Source organism: Taudactylus pleione, unplaced genomic scaffold (genome assembly GCF_031769625.1).
Source record: "Taudactylus pleione unplaced genomic scaffold, aTauple2 ptg000034l, whole genome shotgun sequence".
In the NCBI taxonomy this organism is placed as follows: Eukaryota; Metazoa; Chordata; class Amphibia; order Anura; family Myobatrachidae; genus Taudactylus; species Taudactylus pleione.
The window spans coordinates 763,897-781,551 of NW_028284436.1; the positions used below are offsets into that span (position 1 = coordinate 763,897).

The 17,655-nt window shown below is 42.9% G+C and overlaps 1 protein-coding gene across 1 annotated transcript in view; it reads left to right on the forward strand.

Annotated features, from left to right (window-relative positions):
* Positions 1-17,655, forward strand: part of ABCC2 (ATP binding cassette subfamily C member 2) — a 157,283-nt gene that overhangs the window by 8,759 nt on the left and 130,869 nt on the right. The window contains exons 2-4 of the mRNA XM_088452208.1: positions 5,111-5,284; positions 5,901-6,047; positions 8,891-9,025. Of these exons, the coding sequence (XP_088308334.1) occupies positions 5,111-5,284; positions 5,901-6,047; positions 8,891-9,025 (456 nt within the window). The remainder of the gene's footprint in view (positions 1-5,110; positions 5,285-5,900; positions 6,048-8,890; positions 9,026-17,655) is intronic.

Consider the following 17,655-nt stretch of genomic DNA (forward strand, 5'->3'; position numbering starts at 1 on the left):
TCTCACTCTAGGTGACCCTGCTCGAAGAGCAGTGCCCAGTCATACTGGCTGCTAAGAGGGTCATTAGTAGCACCTTACATTAGCACGCTTCCTACAATAAAATATCTTCAAAGCCCAGAGTGTTATATGAGGTTTGGAAGAACAAAGGACAGTCCTTTTGAGCCTGTGAAGGGTGGGGGCTGCTGAGGGAGAGGGGGTGTGGAACCATAAGAACCAGCTACTCCTGCCTGTCTGTGTTCACTTCCAGGGAGTAGCTGAGAGCTAAGGAGTGCTCCCCATGTCGGTCTATGGAGGTCTCCCTCCACACAGATAAGAGCTCAGCGTAAGATACCTTAGGATTCTGAGTTTCTATCCTTATGTCTTGTTTATTTACCAATTTTCCTTGTAATTTAACCCTGGAGATATTTCTCAATAAATCTTAAAACTTTATCAGCGTTATCTCTGTGCTCTAATGAATTCACGTGCCTGGAGAGCCCCATGTTATATTTGTGTAATAACCGTGAGTTTAAGTGAGATTTAAGTGTCTGGCGAACGTAAGAGCACTATTTTAATTCTCTTCGTGGTGGCAGCTTAGGTAAAACCCACGTCACAAGCATCCAGCTGTGTCAGATTGGTGTACCTGAGCGCAGGCTGGGCACGGTGTCGTGACAGTCATCCAGAGAGACTACAACAAATTTGTAAATGACATCTCGGAAGATTTCATTGATGTAACTCTGAAAAACTGCTGGCGCCAAAAGGCATCACCAAGTACTCATAATAGCCGCCTCGCGTATTAAGGGCGGTATTCAATTAGTTTTGCATCCGCAAAAATGTTCCGCCTGCCCGAATTTTCGCCTACATCGTGTGTTTTGGACGCGAAAACTTATCGTGCGCGTCTCTGCTTTCCGCCGTATTCAAATCCTAAACAGGTGAAAACGGCAAGCGGCGAATGTAGAACAGGTGGAAAGTACTGTCAGACTTGGGGAAATCAGACTGAACACCCTAAAAAGATGCACTAGCATTGGGGATCAATGTAGAAATGTTCCAATAGCCCTCATAAAACTAATTGGGGTACTGAATTTGTTTAAAATCCTTGTTATTAGCGTCCTTGCAAAAGTGGTGAAGAATGGCATTAAGCAGCATTTTTGGGTGAAAATAAGTAGTCCTGTCACATTTGTGTTGCTTGAAAATGGGTACTAGCATATTTTAATGTCTCTAAAGTGAGGTTTTAGAAAAGTGAAATTCCTCCGTCATACAAGCACCTGCAATCCCAAAAACACTTGGCCCCTTCTTAGAGCACCCCCAGAAGCTTATTTCACTCGTTTTTGAAGTTGTTCCCCCACTTTTGTCATTTTCGTCCCAAATTTCAAAGGCATTTTTTTTTGGTGTTCCTGGAATTTTTTTATTCTTTTTTTTGGGTGAATTGTCCATTGGGGGGTGTACCAAGGGTTTTGAGTGGTCTCCCAACATCTGCACCCCAAAATATAGATTTTACACTTCCTTTTCACCTGCTATTCTGTGGAGAAAAAGTATCGCCTATTACAGCGCCTTGACTTTTTGCATAGATGAAAACGTAATGGAACTGAATACGAAGAAAAAAAAACAGTCGAAATTTTCGCAAAAAAACACGCAAAAACGGCTTTTCGCTCCGAACTAAGGAGCTCATTCAGACCCGCTCGCTCCCAGCGTATGCAAATCTAATGCACGCCCAGCAAGGCAGGCGATCGTACGTCAAGGCATTAGCACACCCACTATGTCTTGGCGTGCGATCACTTAGTGTACGCCCACCAGCCATTCATAAGACGCCCACTTGCGCACGTCATCTCCTGGAAGTGCATGAAAACATTGGTACATCGAGCACCATCGGATGTGCTCGCAGCGCTTGAGGTTGACTATACCTTGCCGCAAACACTGCGATCACTTCAGTGTAAAATACAACCAAGTGACATGTACTATGGCGCTGCCTGTTAATCATGCACGCCTCTGAAATGGTGTTGAAACACTCAGGCACGCCTGCGTTCGTACCTCCACTTCCCCGTTTCTAGTGGCCTGCCACTGTTACCACCCACAAACGGCCTCTCCTGTCACTCATTCCACTGGGCTGTCTATGCTAGGCGAGCGCTTCCTGATCTTTCGCAGTGGTTCGCGCATGCGCATTGCAATACATACACATGCGCAGATTGCAAATATCGGTCAGCTACGAGCGATCGTATCCTAGCGAGTGGGCTGAAACCGTACCTGAATACGGCCCTAAAAGCAGTTTTCCACTCATCCCCTGTTTTGATATGGATTAAATTGTAGACTCCACTGAGATCCAATTTAGTGAAAATATACACTCCACGAACCTTATCAAAATCTCCGAAATGAGTGGCAAAGCATATCTATTTTTCAGGGTGATTTGATTCATCCCACGGTGGTCTATGCAGGGTCTGAGACCTCCGTTTTCTCAACAAAAAAGAATCCGGCTCCAGCGGGAGAAGAAGATTGTCTTATAAAACCCTTGGCTAGGTGGCATCTTCCCAGGCATAAGATCGATGCCATAGTCCCAAGGGCAATGGGGAGGCAATTTGTCCACAGCTTGTTCACAAAAAACGTCAGCGAAATCTTGATAAGGTTTTGGCAAATGAGAATCTGGTTTAGAAATCAATTGATCAGAAGCAGGAAGCTTCAGTGAAGATTCAGTAGAGACTTGTTGGGTTCATAGTGGAACAACACGAGGAAGGCACTAGTGAAAACAATTGGATCCCCAAGCCAGGACATGCATGGTGGACCAGTCCAGCATGGGGTTGTGGATTTTCAGCCAAGGCAGCCCTAAAACTAGAGCATGGGGTGATTTAGATAGAACCAGGATTTCTAACTCCTCTTGATGTAGACATCCTACCTGAAGTGAAACAGGTAGAGTAACTGAAGATATAACGTCTCCAAGGATGATATTGCCATGTACCCCAGAAAGAGCCAACTTGATTGGAAGAGGAAGAACTGGAATTCCTAGTTTATGTGTCAGAGATTTAGAAATAAAATTCCCAGCAGCTCCAGAGTCCACTAAGGCTATAATATTTTTTGTTCGAGTCTTGAATCGAATAGACACCGGTAGAAGACACAACAAATGGGAAGGCTCAGTTAACACCCCCAACCGGATGCTCCCAGAGCCAGTTAGGGTCTCTCGTGTCTTGAGAGGACAGGACAAACTTTAAGTGTATGATCAGGAGCCACACAGTAGACACAGTGGAATCGGCGGGTCCGCTCAGCTGGAGTCAAACAAGACCTGTTGATCTGCATAGGTTCCTCTTTAGTTGGCGAAAGAGAGGAAGAACATGTAGCTGGTAGAAATCGATCCTTTAAATAATCTTCACGCCCTTTACTAACCTGCCGTTTTCTTTGGCGCAAGTCTATCTTAATACATAACAATATTACTTCCAATAGGGACTCAGGAACATCTCAAGAGGCTATATCATCCTTCATTCTCTCGGATAACCCATGAAGAAATGCTGCCCTAAATGCCTCATCATTCCACTTTAACTCGGAAGTGATTGTCTGGAATTGAACCCCATACTGGCCCATAGTACGTGTTCCTTGTCGAACTCGAAGGAGATCAGAGGAGGCCAAGGCAGACCTGCCTGGCTTATCGAATATTCTCTTGAACGAACAAATAAAACTTTCATAATTAGAGATGAGAGGATCAGCTCGTTCCCATAATGGGGAGACCCAGTCCAAGGCGGTCCCAGATAGTAAGGAGATGATGTATGCCACCTTTGACCTTGGAGTGGCAAAATTCTGGGGTAGGCACTCAAACTGATTGATGAAGCCCCGGCATCGTCTGGAGTTTCCATCAAAACGCTCAGGAGAGGCCAACTGCAATTGAGATCTTTGAGTTACTGCTACTGGAGGATTTACAGGAGTAGATCCAGAAGGAGTAAGAAGTATAGTGGCCATTGTCGACTGAATGGAGAGTAATTGACCGTAGAGTTCCTGGAGATATTGAGCCACCTGGTGTTGTGCTGCCTCCTGATTCTCGATGCGAGAGATGAGATCTTGTAACGGCCCTGCACCTTGCAATCCAGTGGCCTCCATAGGGCCTGTACAAACTGTCACGCTCAGGCTATGCTGACCCTCTAGTGGGGTATTGGAAGACATGGACCCAGGTTGGGAAAGGAACAGGAGACAAGGGGTCTATATAAATGACTTCCTCATCCACTAGTACCGGAAGTTGGCTAGACCTGACCAAAGGCGCGGAGTCTAACTTACTGGGAGGTGTTCACCAGTGACCCCTCCAAGCAGGATTTGGGCTTAAGCTGCACCCAGCAAGCAGGTCACGGCCCTTTGGTCAGGTACCCACACAAGTGGGAAATGGAAGAACACTATCACAGGGAAAGCAAAGGAAAAGAGGTGAGTAACGGCCGATCCTAGGCTGCAACCTGTCAATACTCCTAGGGGTGGACAATCATAGGTCCAGTACTGATAATCCAATTTGATACAATGTCGGCACTTGCAAACCAAATAAGAGCAATCATCGTGGAGATGACATTGATATTTTCCGGTGTCGCTATTCTGCTCATGCGCATTTGCAAACTGTCCTGCAGCTGCTTTTCTCATTCAGCGAAACGTGCTGCACAAAAGGAGAGATTTATCAAACTGTCTAAAGAGGACTCATAGCAGCCAACGAGATTCTAGCTCTCATTTATGTAGCACATTCTATACAATGATAGCTCCAATCTGGTTGCTATGGGCAACACCTTCACTTCCTCTTTAGATGGTTTGATACATTTTACCCCTAACAGAACAAATATCTTAATTTTGTTTTTTCTAATGTCAGCAGGTAGAGGGAGTGCAGACAACCTTCTGTAATACAGTGCAGCTATTAGGACAATTTATTTATTGTTCCAGATCAATTACCACAAATTTGTTAAGGACTTTCACAGAAATATAGCAGCATGCATAAAGCAACTTTAGAACGGTTGTCTAAGTAAGCAGAGCTGTTCTGGTATGGAGAGAAAGTTAAGATAGAACTGTCCCTGCTCCTCTACAAGAAATCAAATGATCTGTTTTTCAGTTTTGCTTGAAATAACGGTTATTTATAGATTTTACCTATGTGCAAACCATTAAAAGTCTGTCCTATGTGTTCTGCACACAGAATTCTTCTTTCCTGGATAGACCAGACCCAGATTTACCGATCTGTTTTCAACAAACTGTCCTCGTCTGGATCCCTCTTATATTCTTCTGGCTCTTCGGTCCATGGCAACTTCTCAACTGGTGTAAATCAGGGAAAGTGAAATCCCCCATCACTAAACTTTACCTGGCCAAGCAGGTGAGTCTGACATTACACATCTGAACAAACGCCTCCCTTGTCCGGGTACAGAGCACGGATTGAGTATCACCAACCTTGTCAGTTAAAAATAGAGCTTACTTCCTAAAAGATTAGTCAAGCAAGTGAGAGATCTAGTCTATGGATGGCCATTGCAAGATTGCTATTCAATAGTGGCAGCATTGCTGCTATTGTAAGGTAACCATTCGATGGGTTAACCATCGATGATTATTTAGTGTGCATGCTCAGTAGAAGCTGTAGGTTCGAGCATGCCCAAAGGAGCTGTGACGTAATTAACTATAAGATGAGCCATCGTAAACAATCATGTGATGGTGGCAAGCCTTGTAATCCCTGCATTGAATATAAAGAACATTTCCAGCAAATCGGGAACATCGATGGTGGCCAACCATCGATTACCGATGACCATATCTAATCTAGTCACAAAACAGTCTGTCGCTTAGTTTGGATGAGTGAACTGTGCTTATTTATGGGCTCCCAAGATTTTCTAAGGGCCCCTATGTACTGGTCAAGGGTGACAAAGGCCCACGACATGTGCCCTTTAATATGGTCATACGCTGACATAACATTTAACAATTATGTTGATGTTTCTCTTTTACAGTTCTTAACCTTGTTACTTTTCTTCACATCGGTTGCTGGAATTGGGATCACAGTTTGGGAGCATGTGGAAGAACAATCAGCCACTTATCCTGACAAAATTGTCCCTGCTGTATTGTACATTAATCCACCCCTGCACACGGTTACATGGGTAAGATGGAGTAACATAGGTAAACATGGAAAGAAATCTGCAGTTCATGAGTTTGGGCAACAACTCTATAATAAGCATAGGCAAACGCAGGGGGGGCGTTACGGTTGCCTGGAAACCCCCCTCCCCAGCCCACACCATAACCACAATAGAAATAGTAGTAGAATAGAGTTTTAATAGTCCTGCATGTTCTTCTCATTATCGCAAATGAAAGAATTAGCACCACCTGTGGATCTTTTAATATGTGTCAGCCAGTAATAAATACACCTGTGCACCAACCAGGAGATCTGGAAAGCATGCACTGTTAGGGGTGCACTGCTAGAGGACAATTTGTGCATATATGTCCATGGCAGTGCTAGGTTCTTATGCTGCTCCTCCAGGCTCCCAGACTTGCTCCAATGCTTTGGAATGGAGCACACATCTGATAAAAAACAAACATTCAGCTCAGACAGGATAGCCCTACACCCACATTTAATGGCTTACTGTGATGGCTGGTCCTGTATATGCTGGAATTATGACACACAATACAATTTGAATGATGTATATTTTAGCTGGTTAAGTGCTAGTTATGCCCTCTTCATGGACTGGCCACACTCGCTCTAAAATCAGGCATTTGGAAACCTCCTACGTTTGCCAGTGATAAGAATACGCAAGCTCTCAGGGCCACATGGGCCTGGGGCTGACAATTATCAAGGGCCTATTGTAAGAAGTGGAAGAGGGGTGACCTGTACTGCGTGGGTGTGACCTGTGCTGCATGGGTGTGATTAGAGCAGTGTGGGTGTGGCCAGTGCCATGTGGGTGTGTACATCATATATACTATCAGCCCCAATGTCTACCTTAATACTAAAAATGTGGAAAATTGCATTAAATAGAAATACAATTTTAATATATGGCCAGGCAGGTATACAGCTGGTCACCATCATGCTGTCATTAGGATGGTCCTATTTTTATATGGAGCCCTGGAGCTGTAGTCTCATCCCCCCCATTGTTAATCTTGCGCTGAGAATACTGTACAAGGAGGAGCTGGATATTATTAGTTCTAAGTTTTGTAACTTAGAGCTAGTAATTACAATTTTGTTGTAAGTTGTACATCAATCATTCCAATTTATTCATATAATAGTGTCTTTTTCACTGAGAATTGGTATCTCACTTTATAACTTTAGAGAGCCCACAGCTACTCTCCCATCTTGTTGTCTGATCAGCAATTCCATGTAGACATTACGTTTTATGTATCGGAAATTCAAACTCCTATTATGTGACACCGTCAATAAGCAAGTAGCTCCCCTAATGCTATGGCCCTGATTCAGAGCCGGACGCTCTGACCAGAGCGCTCGCTCTGAATCAGGGCCCACCTCCATTAATATGGAGCGTCCTCCTGGACGCTCGTATAGCTGTGGATCACCACCCACAGCATATACGAGCGTGCAGGATGATGGTCGCGATGGTCTTGACCATCGCGACCATCGCCACTGCGAGCAGCAGCCTGCGGTTGAGGTTTTCAACCGCAAGGCCAGGAGTGCTTTTGGCTCTATCAGAGACAAAATCACTCCCACTGACATCACTAGTGATATCAGTGGGGCCGGCTTCAGACGGTAGGCGTTCCCTTGGGAACGCCTCCGTCTGGCAGGCACGCCCCCGGCACGCCCACCAAAGGGGGCGTGCTGTCAGTCAACATCGACAGCACGCCCCCTTTGATGAGACACTCCGAGCGAAAGAAAGTCCTTCGCTCGGCGCGTCTCGCGCATGCGCACGACGGAGCTCCCTCCGTCGTGCGCATGCGCAGTGCAGACCATCGACCCACTTGCGAGCGGACAGCCACTCGCGAGTGGGTCTGAATGAGGGCCTATATTCCTTATAATTTCACAGCACAGGGACCTGAGCATTCTCTGGTTTAAAAATACACAATATATATGTTATACACAGCAAGAATGAAAAAAATTTGAAAATTGTGGGGGGGTTTGGAAGCAAATGATAAAGACCGCGGGGTTGATTTACTATTCATCACTTTGTCAGTGATTGGTGGCTCTGACCGATGGATTTAAAAAGGCAACAGAAATAAATGCAAAACCAATTCAGATTTAATATTTATTTCTGTTGGTGCTTTAAATCCATTAGTCAAATTAAGGGCCGGCCAAGCCTGTTGACTGATCTAAAACAATTTCAAATCGACGTTTAGTAAATTCACCCCTGTGTCTAAACTGTGAGGGATAAAATAAAATAAAGCAGTTACAGCATTCTAATTTTGTGGTTTATTTTTGCTGTCGTTTCCCGGCATGTTTCATCCCCAAATTTAAATTGGCAATTATTTTAATAGCAAAATATGGCATGCTTTTTACTAATAAAATGATTGCCATTTCACATTTGAAGCCTAAACACTTTTGTAAGCCACTGCTTTGTACCTGAATAAGTCAGAAGGGGAGATGTATCAAACCTTTAAGACAGATAAAGTGGAGAAGTTGTCCATAGCAACAAATCAGCTTCTAGCTATAGCTTTTCTAGCACAGTCTAGAACATGACAGAAACTCATTGGTTACCATGGGCAACTTCTCCAATTCATCTCTCTCAAAGGGTGGATATATCCCCCCCCCCCCCAATTAGTATTTTCTACCTCTAATGAATTAATCGAATGAGTAAAGTGACAGCATTTCTTTTGTAGACAATCATTTGTTAATACGTTACTCACTCATTTTATTATACTTTTGTTTTTAATACACACTCCAGTGATGACTCCTGAACTCATCGATTACTACCAATGACATCAGAACATATTTACAGAATATTGCGTATAATAGCATCTCTTGGCTATCCTAAACCTATTTCTTGTTGGGTATCTTTCTCCCACTCAGATCATGGTATTATTAATTCACGACGCTCGGCGTTACTGTGTCCGCACGGATTCCGGAACTCTCTTCTTCTTCTGGATCCTGTCTATCATTTGTGGGGTTTTTCCATTGCAGTCGTTAATTCGGGAAGCACTGAAGGTAAGAATGTAAACTCTTTTCTCATTTATTTTAAAAACAGTAAACATTGCAAAAATGAGGATAGCTCCGCTGACACCCTACCTGCTCTTTTAATCTCGCAGTCAACTCCAGGACATACTCCCCTACAGGCTTTGTTAGGTGGTAAGATTTCTAATCGCAGACCTCCTTTATTTGTTCAAGCAGTCAAGGTTTGTCGTGAAGTGCACATCCAGTTTACTGACCTTGACCCTGACACCCCTCTATGGTATTCTGGTAGGCTTGCTGAACTGGATGCTCTTTCGATGAGACAGGTTTGGGATGCTAGGGGTGTTGGTGTTCCGGGACAATTATATTCTGATGGCGTTCTGAAATCTTTTGTGTAATTGAGGCAGGAGTTTGGTTTGGCCGACCACTTATTTTTTTATAGATTTTTTCAACTCAGACATGCCCTTACTGCACAATTTCAGGACGGCCCCCCGACTGTTACCCACTCTCCTGTGAAAAAGTTGGGGTCGTGAAATCTGTATCCCTTGCATACTCTTTTTTTTTTTTTGCTGTGCTCCCATCATGATGATACTCTGTCTGCATTACGAATTACGATGCGGTTGGGAAGACATGGAGGGGACTCTTAATGATGAGGAATAGGAAGCAGCCCTGGAATATCCCCATAAGGATACCACATCTATCAGATTTCAGCAGATCCAGTTATTTCTTGTACACAGAATGTATTTGACTCCCGTGCGCCTGGTGCTACCCGAGGAGAGTCGCATCGGTCCCGGGGGGAGAAGGGGGTGTTGCAACGCCCCCTTAGGGGGAAAAAACAACATTTTTGCAGCGCCGCAAAGGGAGGGTGGCGCTGTGAGCCCCTCAGCCCGGCGCATAGCTAGTGGGAGGCGCGATCAGTGTGATCGCTCTCCCCACAGGCATAGGAGACTGCTGTGGCTGCTGCTTAGCACGTGAGCAGTCTCCCAGTGCAGCCCAGCACACAGCAGCGTGTGCTGGGATGCTTTGATGTAAGGGGGGGGGGCGCCAGGCCCCTCCAGCAAGCCCGGGTAATTAGTACCTGCTTACCCCCTCTCGGCGAACCAGCCGAGGGACCCCCTGGCATTTACTTTGGGAGTGTTCTGTGGTTCAGTTATTCTGGTCCCAGTGAAATCTGCAATGTCTAATACTGGTAGTCCCCTCATAATTCTTACATGAAAATTCTGTACTCTAGGAGCACGGGAGGATGATGAATTGGACCGTTAAAGTGTTCAATATGCTACTAATTTATATGCACTTGCTAAAGTCTGTCTGGCTCGTTCATGGTTGGCTTCTTCTGGCCCAGACGAAGGTTGCATTGGCAAATGTTACAGTGGATCATGAGCGTTATATGTATTTTGCTCGCAAGACAATATCTAAATTTGACCGAATATGAAACAGATGGTTGGAATCCACTTATATGTCTTTCCTTGTTTTGATGTCTGTAGTTAGGTGGTATTCCGTGTGTGGCTTCATTTATTTATTAGTTTAAGTATCTATTCTATTCTATTATTTTATTGTGTACTGTGGTAACATTTTATTTAATTTTATTTTTTATATGTAAATTGATATGGTTTTTTTTATATATCAATAGTGTTTGCTATTTGTACGGCATAGGCAAACGCAGGGGGGGGGGTTCCGTCTGCCTGGAAACCCCCCTCCCCAGCCCACACCATGACCACAATAGACATACTGTAGTAATATAATGGAATTTTACTAGCACTGTATGTTCTTCTCAGTATCATAAATGAAATAAATAGCACCACCTGTGGATCTTTTATCATGTATCAGCCAGTAATAAATAACCTGTGCACCAATTAGGGGATTTGGAAAACATGCACTGTTAGGGTTGCACTGCTATAGAGCCCAATATGTACATATATGTCAAGGGCAGTTCTATATTCTTCTGCGTCTCCCCCAGACTCCCGGACTTGCTCCCATGCCCTGGAATGGTGCTCACATCTAAAATAAAACATTCAGCTCAGGCAGGATAGCCCTACTGCCGCATTTAATGGCTTACTGTGATCACTGGTCCCGTATATGCTGAATTTATGACACACAATAGTATGACGCATATTAAAGCTGGATAAGTGGTAATTATACCCTCATCTTGGACTGGCCACACTCACTCTAAAATCAAGCATTTGGAAACCCCCCTCTAGAAATCCTGCGTCTGCCACTGTACGGGGCTTAATTACTTTAAGATCTATTGATATCTCAGACCATTTTTTAATGTGTATACGCGGCTACCTGCGTTTTGCACTTATGCTTAACAATTTTTTATATGAATATTGACCTGCACTGTTGCGATTGTTTGTGTTTTCTTTTAATGGAATATCCCGGGCCCTGTGATGCCCTTGTGAATGTATATCTATTCTGTTGGTTATTATGGTACGGGTTTGTTCAATAAAAAATACTTTATTTAAAAAAAAAAAAAAACATTGCAGAAATGTAAATGGTTGCAATAGGAAACATTATTAGAAACTGTTATAGAAAAGATTACGTTGGGCTGCGATGGAAAAAGTGTTCGAAAAAAGTTCAGTCAAAATACTAATAAATAAATTCCATCACGTGCCATTTTTTTCACAAGATGAAAATTTTATTTTGCTATCCATTAATTTGTCTATTCTTATGTATAAACCTAATATGTTAATTATAGTGCTTTTGTTTACAGAATTTAGTATCAACTGTAAAAGGATTATTTTTGAAACAAACACTGGATTAAAAAACAATGGCCAAGCAGGGCTGATTTAAAACCTGGATACAAAAAAGTTATCCAGGTAGATTTGGTTGATCCCAAAAGAGCCTTCCGACCCCCTCTTCACATCATACTAGGACTTACAGATGTGTCCCCATACACTGAGAATCTTTACCGTATACGTCACAAGATGACCAACGCAACTGAGATGATCCAAGACGAGTAGCGTATAGTATTTTTCATAAAATTTACCATCTTAGTGTTATGATACACCCAGATTAATCTTCCAGAGACCCTTAGGGTCACATTGGCAAGGTCAATTTGTCGAGTGTCCTCGATGTGTAGAAGGCTGATTGCAGCAATACTAGGCGTACTTGATAGAGACTGGGGAACCAAAACTACCATTGAGTGTTAACGTAGACCCAGACCAGGGGAGCTGAGTCTAACCTGCCGGCAATTTTCGCCAGGGACCCTGGCAAGGAAGTTTGGACTTTGCGGCGTCCGACGGGCAGTTCGCGGCCCCCTGACTGTGTCACTCAGTACTAGCACAGAGACAGAAAATAAGGCAGGCATGCTGTCAGTATGCAGAACACTGTCTGGAGTAGTAGCAGAACCAGCTACACAGGAAGCGGACTGGAGTAGTAGCAGGGTTGGCAACACAGGATACTAGCTGGAGTGTAGCAGATCCAACTATGCAGGATACAAACAGGGTTGTAGCAGGTCAGCTACTCAGGATTATAGCTGAAGGATAGCAGAACCAGCAATACAGGATATTAATCTGGACTGTAGCAGGACCAGCTACTCAGGATTCTAGCTGAAGGATAGCAGAACCAGCAATGCAGGATATGAATCTGGATTGTAGCAGGACCAGCTACTGAGGATTCTAGCTGGAGGATAGCAGAACCAGTAATGCAGGATAGGAATCTGGATTGTAGCAGGACCAGCTACTCAGAATGCAGGTACTGGAACCAACAGGACCACTGGCAGGCAGAGGTACAGGCACCAGGAACTTGGACCAGAGGCTCACTGAAAAATAAAGGGGAAAGGAACCAATCCGCAGGCCAGCCCAGACAAACCCCCTTTGACAATAAACTTTGTACAGCTGGAGCATTGCACGTTTCCTCTGAACAGCCCCTGACAGCCCACAACCCCCAGCGACTGCCATGCATCCTGGTTGCCTAGCGACCGGAAGTATTCTGCCATTCAGGTCACCTAGCAACCACCGGGACCAGAGAAGGAGACAAGCCGCGACGACTCGTAACACTTAGTGGCTTTTCGCTGTATCTGCACTGCTACAAACAGTGTACTAGAGACACTAGGCTGCAACCTTAACCGCAATGGACTTGGACTTTCTACACACATAGAAAGTCACAGATGAAGCACAACGGAACTTGGCTTGAGGAAAAGCCATGGCCGCTTACATCAGTGCCCTTTCTACACAGATTCAGACTCAGTCACTCACAGATGTACAAATATCGCAGAATATATCACAATAATAAGCTCTGAGGAACAAATATAAACAAAATCCCGATTGATGGCTGTAACAATGCTGGTATTCTACAGAGGAATTAAAAAGTAACCCTGCGCACACCAGACCAAACACTGACGCATTTCATCTTATCCTAACAGACAATGAGTTTGAAAATAAAAATGGAGACTGAGAGGCTTTGAATGCGTTCGAAGGAAATTTTAAAGAAGTTCTTGGGAATTTCTAAGATCCCAACTAAAAAGAAATAGTGGAAAACATGCTTGAAAATCATTAGATTGTTCTATGAGCTTGAAACTGCACTTTCTGAACGATAAATTGAAATCCCATCCTGAAAAGCTTGGAGCTGTTAGTGAGGAGCAAAGAGAAATATTCCAACAAGACATAAAGTAGATGGAATGGTGATACCAGGGAAGATGGAACGACAACATGATGGGAGATTACTGTTGGATGCTTCACAGAGAATACCCACAAGCAGTATATAGAAGAAAAGGTATCAAAGGGCAAAGAAAAAGGCAGTATAACTTGTAAATGTAATTACCATTGTAAAATTGTTTTTTTGTTTAATTTTTTTGTAAATTAGAACATTTTTATTTAACTTTTTTTAATAAAATGAACATTCAACTACAATTGTGACAGTATTTTGGAAGTCAGCACAAGAAATAGCTTTGGAAACAGCCAGAGAATAGGAGACAATTTTGCAGATCTGTTTTATAATGTTAACCATTTAGTTTAGAGTCAGCAATGTTCTCATTATCCTATTTAGTTTTTAGTTGTAGACTAAACATGTACAGCAGTAACAATAGTGGTACCTGAATGTTATAAAATACTAAGGGACCCATTTAACAATGATACATAACCCCTTTAGCACTCGCTATAGGGGTTATGTCATCATTTCAATATTTAACGAACAGCGGTAATCTATTATTACCGCTGTTTGTCACTGTATTGCTCTCGCCATCATGGCAAGAACACTGCGAATCCTATTGCTGGCAATGGGCATAGGCAAACGCAGGGGGGGTTTCCGTCTGCCTGGAAACCCCCCTCTCCAGCACACACTTGACCACAGTGGAAATAGTAATATAATAGAATTTTACTAGTGTTGAATGTTCTTCTCAGTATCACAAATGAAATAATTAGCACCACCTGTGGATCTTTAACATGTATCAGCCAGTAATAAATAACCTGTGCACCAACTAGGAAATCTGGAAAACATGCACTATTAGGGATGCACTGCTATAGAGCCCAATATGTACATATATGTCCAGGGCAGTGCTAGGTTCTTCTGCTGCTCCTCCAGACTCCCGGACTTGCTCCAATGGTGCCCATATCTAATATAAAAACATCCAGCTCAGGAATGATGGCCTACTGCCGCATCTAATGGCTTATTGTGATCGCTGGTCCTGTGTATGCTGGAATTATGATACACAATACACTTTGTATGACGCATATTAAAGCTGTTTAAGTACTAATTATGCCCTCTTCATGGACTGGCCACACTCACTCTAAAATCAAGCATTTGGAAACCCCCCTCTAGAAATCCTGCGTTTGCCACTGATGGGGACCCGGCAGCAGCCTTTCCGGTTTCAGCGATGCCTTCCTAGCACTGCTGGGTCCCCGCCGGGATAAATAATCATGCACATGCGCAAACTGAGCGTCGCACATGCCATAGAATTCCGCCATAGGCTGCCAGCAACTTTGCAGGGATCCCCACCGATGAGGAAGATGTCACTGGACTTGGCTGGCGAATGATGATATGCCGCTGGTATTTAGGTTTGTTAATAAATGGAGCCTTTTGTAAAATATTATAATAACAAGGAAATAAACTTTCTAACAAAAAACGATATGTATAATGAAACTGTGTACTTTCCATTATTATTATTATTCTTTATTTATATGGCGCCACAAAGGTACCGCAGCGCCATTGTAATAAGCTACAGTTTGATTGAAAGCAATTTACACCAGATATTGAAAATCTACATATTTATGTGTTGCAGTTATCTTTTCTTTTAATTCACTATTGTCAGTTGTGTCTACTAGCTACAAAATCCCATTATTTCATTGCATGTGATACAATTAGACCATTTTTACCTATATTATTAATACTTATCTCAGAATTGTTTGATTTTATGAATCTGTCACAAAGTAATAGCAGCATCATGTTGTAATATAAACATGTTTTTAAAATAATACCCAAATGTTAAGGCCAAAGAATTAATTCTTTCTTAGACAACCCAACTATGTTATCCCTTTATAAAATAAATCGTTATATAAGAAATTTTTAAATTGATTGTGTCAAAATCAGAAACAAACTCCAAACGGTTTAATTCAGTAAAATATATATTATATACATAAAAACACCTAACTGCATCCATAGGAACAGTAAAAGTAAACCAGCACACCAGCTTTGTAGCAAAAGAAATTAGTGCATTTTTTTCAAAGTAGAAAAAAAGCCATCTAGCTGCATTCAATGGTGTTCAATTGTATCTTAATACTTATAATAGTGCAGTATCAAGCACAATGATAGCTCCCAGCCCTGACAGCTGTTTCAGTGTTACCACCTTCATCAAGGGTCAGCCCTACTTTGAAATAAATGCACTAATTCTTTTTGCTACAAGCCCGGTGTGCTGGTTTACTTCTACTGTTCCTATAGATGCAGTTAGATGGTTTTGTATGAAGAATTATTGACCTCGCACCCATTTATTGGAAACATTGTGTGCGATTTTGTATGGACCGTTATTTATTTATTTATATATATATATATATATATATATATATATATATATATAGTTACTGTGCCGTAACTAGACTTTTTGGTGCCCTGTACCAGAGAGAGCACTGGCGCCCCCCCCCTCCCATTTTTTAAACAGGGACATAGGTGCACCTGAAAAATGGCCATGGGAAGAGATAGGGGAGGCCAGGAGATGCTGAGGATAATAGAAGAGGAAGCTACAAGTGAGAATGATGATAAACAGGAAAATTGACGGGTCCAAACAGCGCCCCCTGCCCTGCGGTGGCCTTTGCCACGGCACTGGTCGCACTACCCTAGTTATGGCCCTGTGTACTGTATATGTATATATATATATATATATATATATATATATATATACACACACATACATACACACACACATACATACATACAGTGCATCTGGAAAGCATTCACGACGCTTCACTTTTTCCACATTTTGTTATGTTACAGCCTAAGGGGCCTATTCATTAAACATTAAAATTCTCTGGAGATAATTAGCTTTAGAACTCTCATGGAGTTCTAGCTAATTATAGGTGGAATTCATCATTCCACCTCTCCATAAGTATCTATTCCGAAAAGCTGTCATTTTTGCGATGACAGCTTTTCGGGAAATAGATACTTTTCCCTACCTACACTACCTTATCGCATCTGGAAACAGTGCTGCGCATGCGCTGTTACATCTGCAAAACCAGCACATGCGCAGCACTGCCTACAGATGCGTTAAGTTTCGTACCCCCCCCCCCCCCCCCCGACTTACCTGTCCGCGCAGCAGCCTCCGGCTCCGTCCTGCTGGTCTGTCATGAGGTTTCCCAGCAGACCACATGACAGATTAGAAAAAAAATATATATTTTTTTTTCTTTTTCTAAACTTTCTTGTGCTCTGCTGGGGAGCACACATGACAGACCAGCCTCCGGAGCCTGAGGACGGAGCAGAGCGCCGGAGGGACTCGTCGGGGGACCTGCACACGCTGATACAGGTAAGTGGATTCTGCTATTCGCCACCTCACAGTGGTGAATAGTAACTGCATCAAATTCCGAAAATTGATAATTTTCGGAATTTGATGAATACCACAATTTCCACATCCCCATACTAATGTACTAATGTATGGGGAGTGTGGAAATTAACGCAGGGGAACTTAGCAAGGAGATATCTGTGATATCTCCTGTGTTAAGTCTGTTCATGAATACCAAAATAACGTTATTTAAGGAAAATGTCCTTTAAAACGTTATTTTAGTGTTGATGAATAGGCCCCTTATTCCAAAATGGAATAAATTCATTTTTGTCCTCAAAATTCTACACACAATACCCCATAATGACAATGTGTAAAAAGCTTTTTTGAGATTTTTGCTAATTTAATAAAAAAAAATAAAAAAAGCCAAGAACTCACATGTACATAGAAATTCACAACATTTGCTCAGTACTTTGTTGATGCACCTTTGGCAGCAATTACAGTCTCAAGTCTTTTTGAATATGATGCCACAAGCTTGGCACACCTATCTGTGGGCAGTTTCACCCATTCCTCTTTGCAACACCTCTCAAGCTCCATCAGGCTGGATGGGAAGCGTCGGTGCACAGCCATTTTCAGATCTCTCCAGAGATGTTCAATCGGATTCAAGTCTGGGCTCTGGATGGGCCACTCAAGGACATTCACAGAGTTGTCCTGAAGCCACTCCTTTGATATCTTGGCTGTGTGC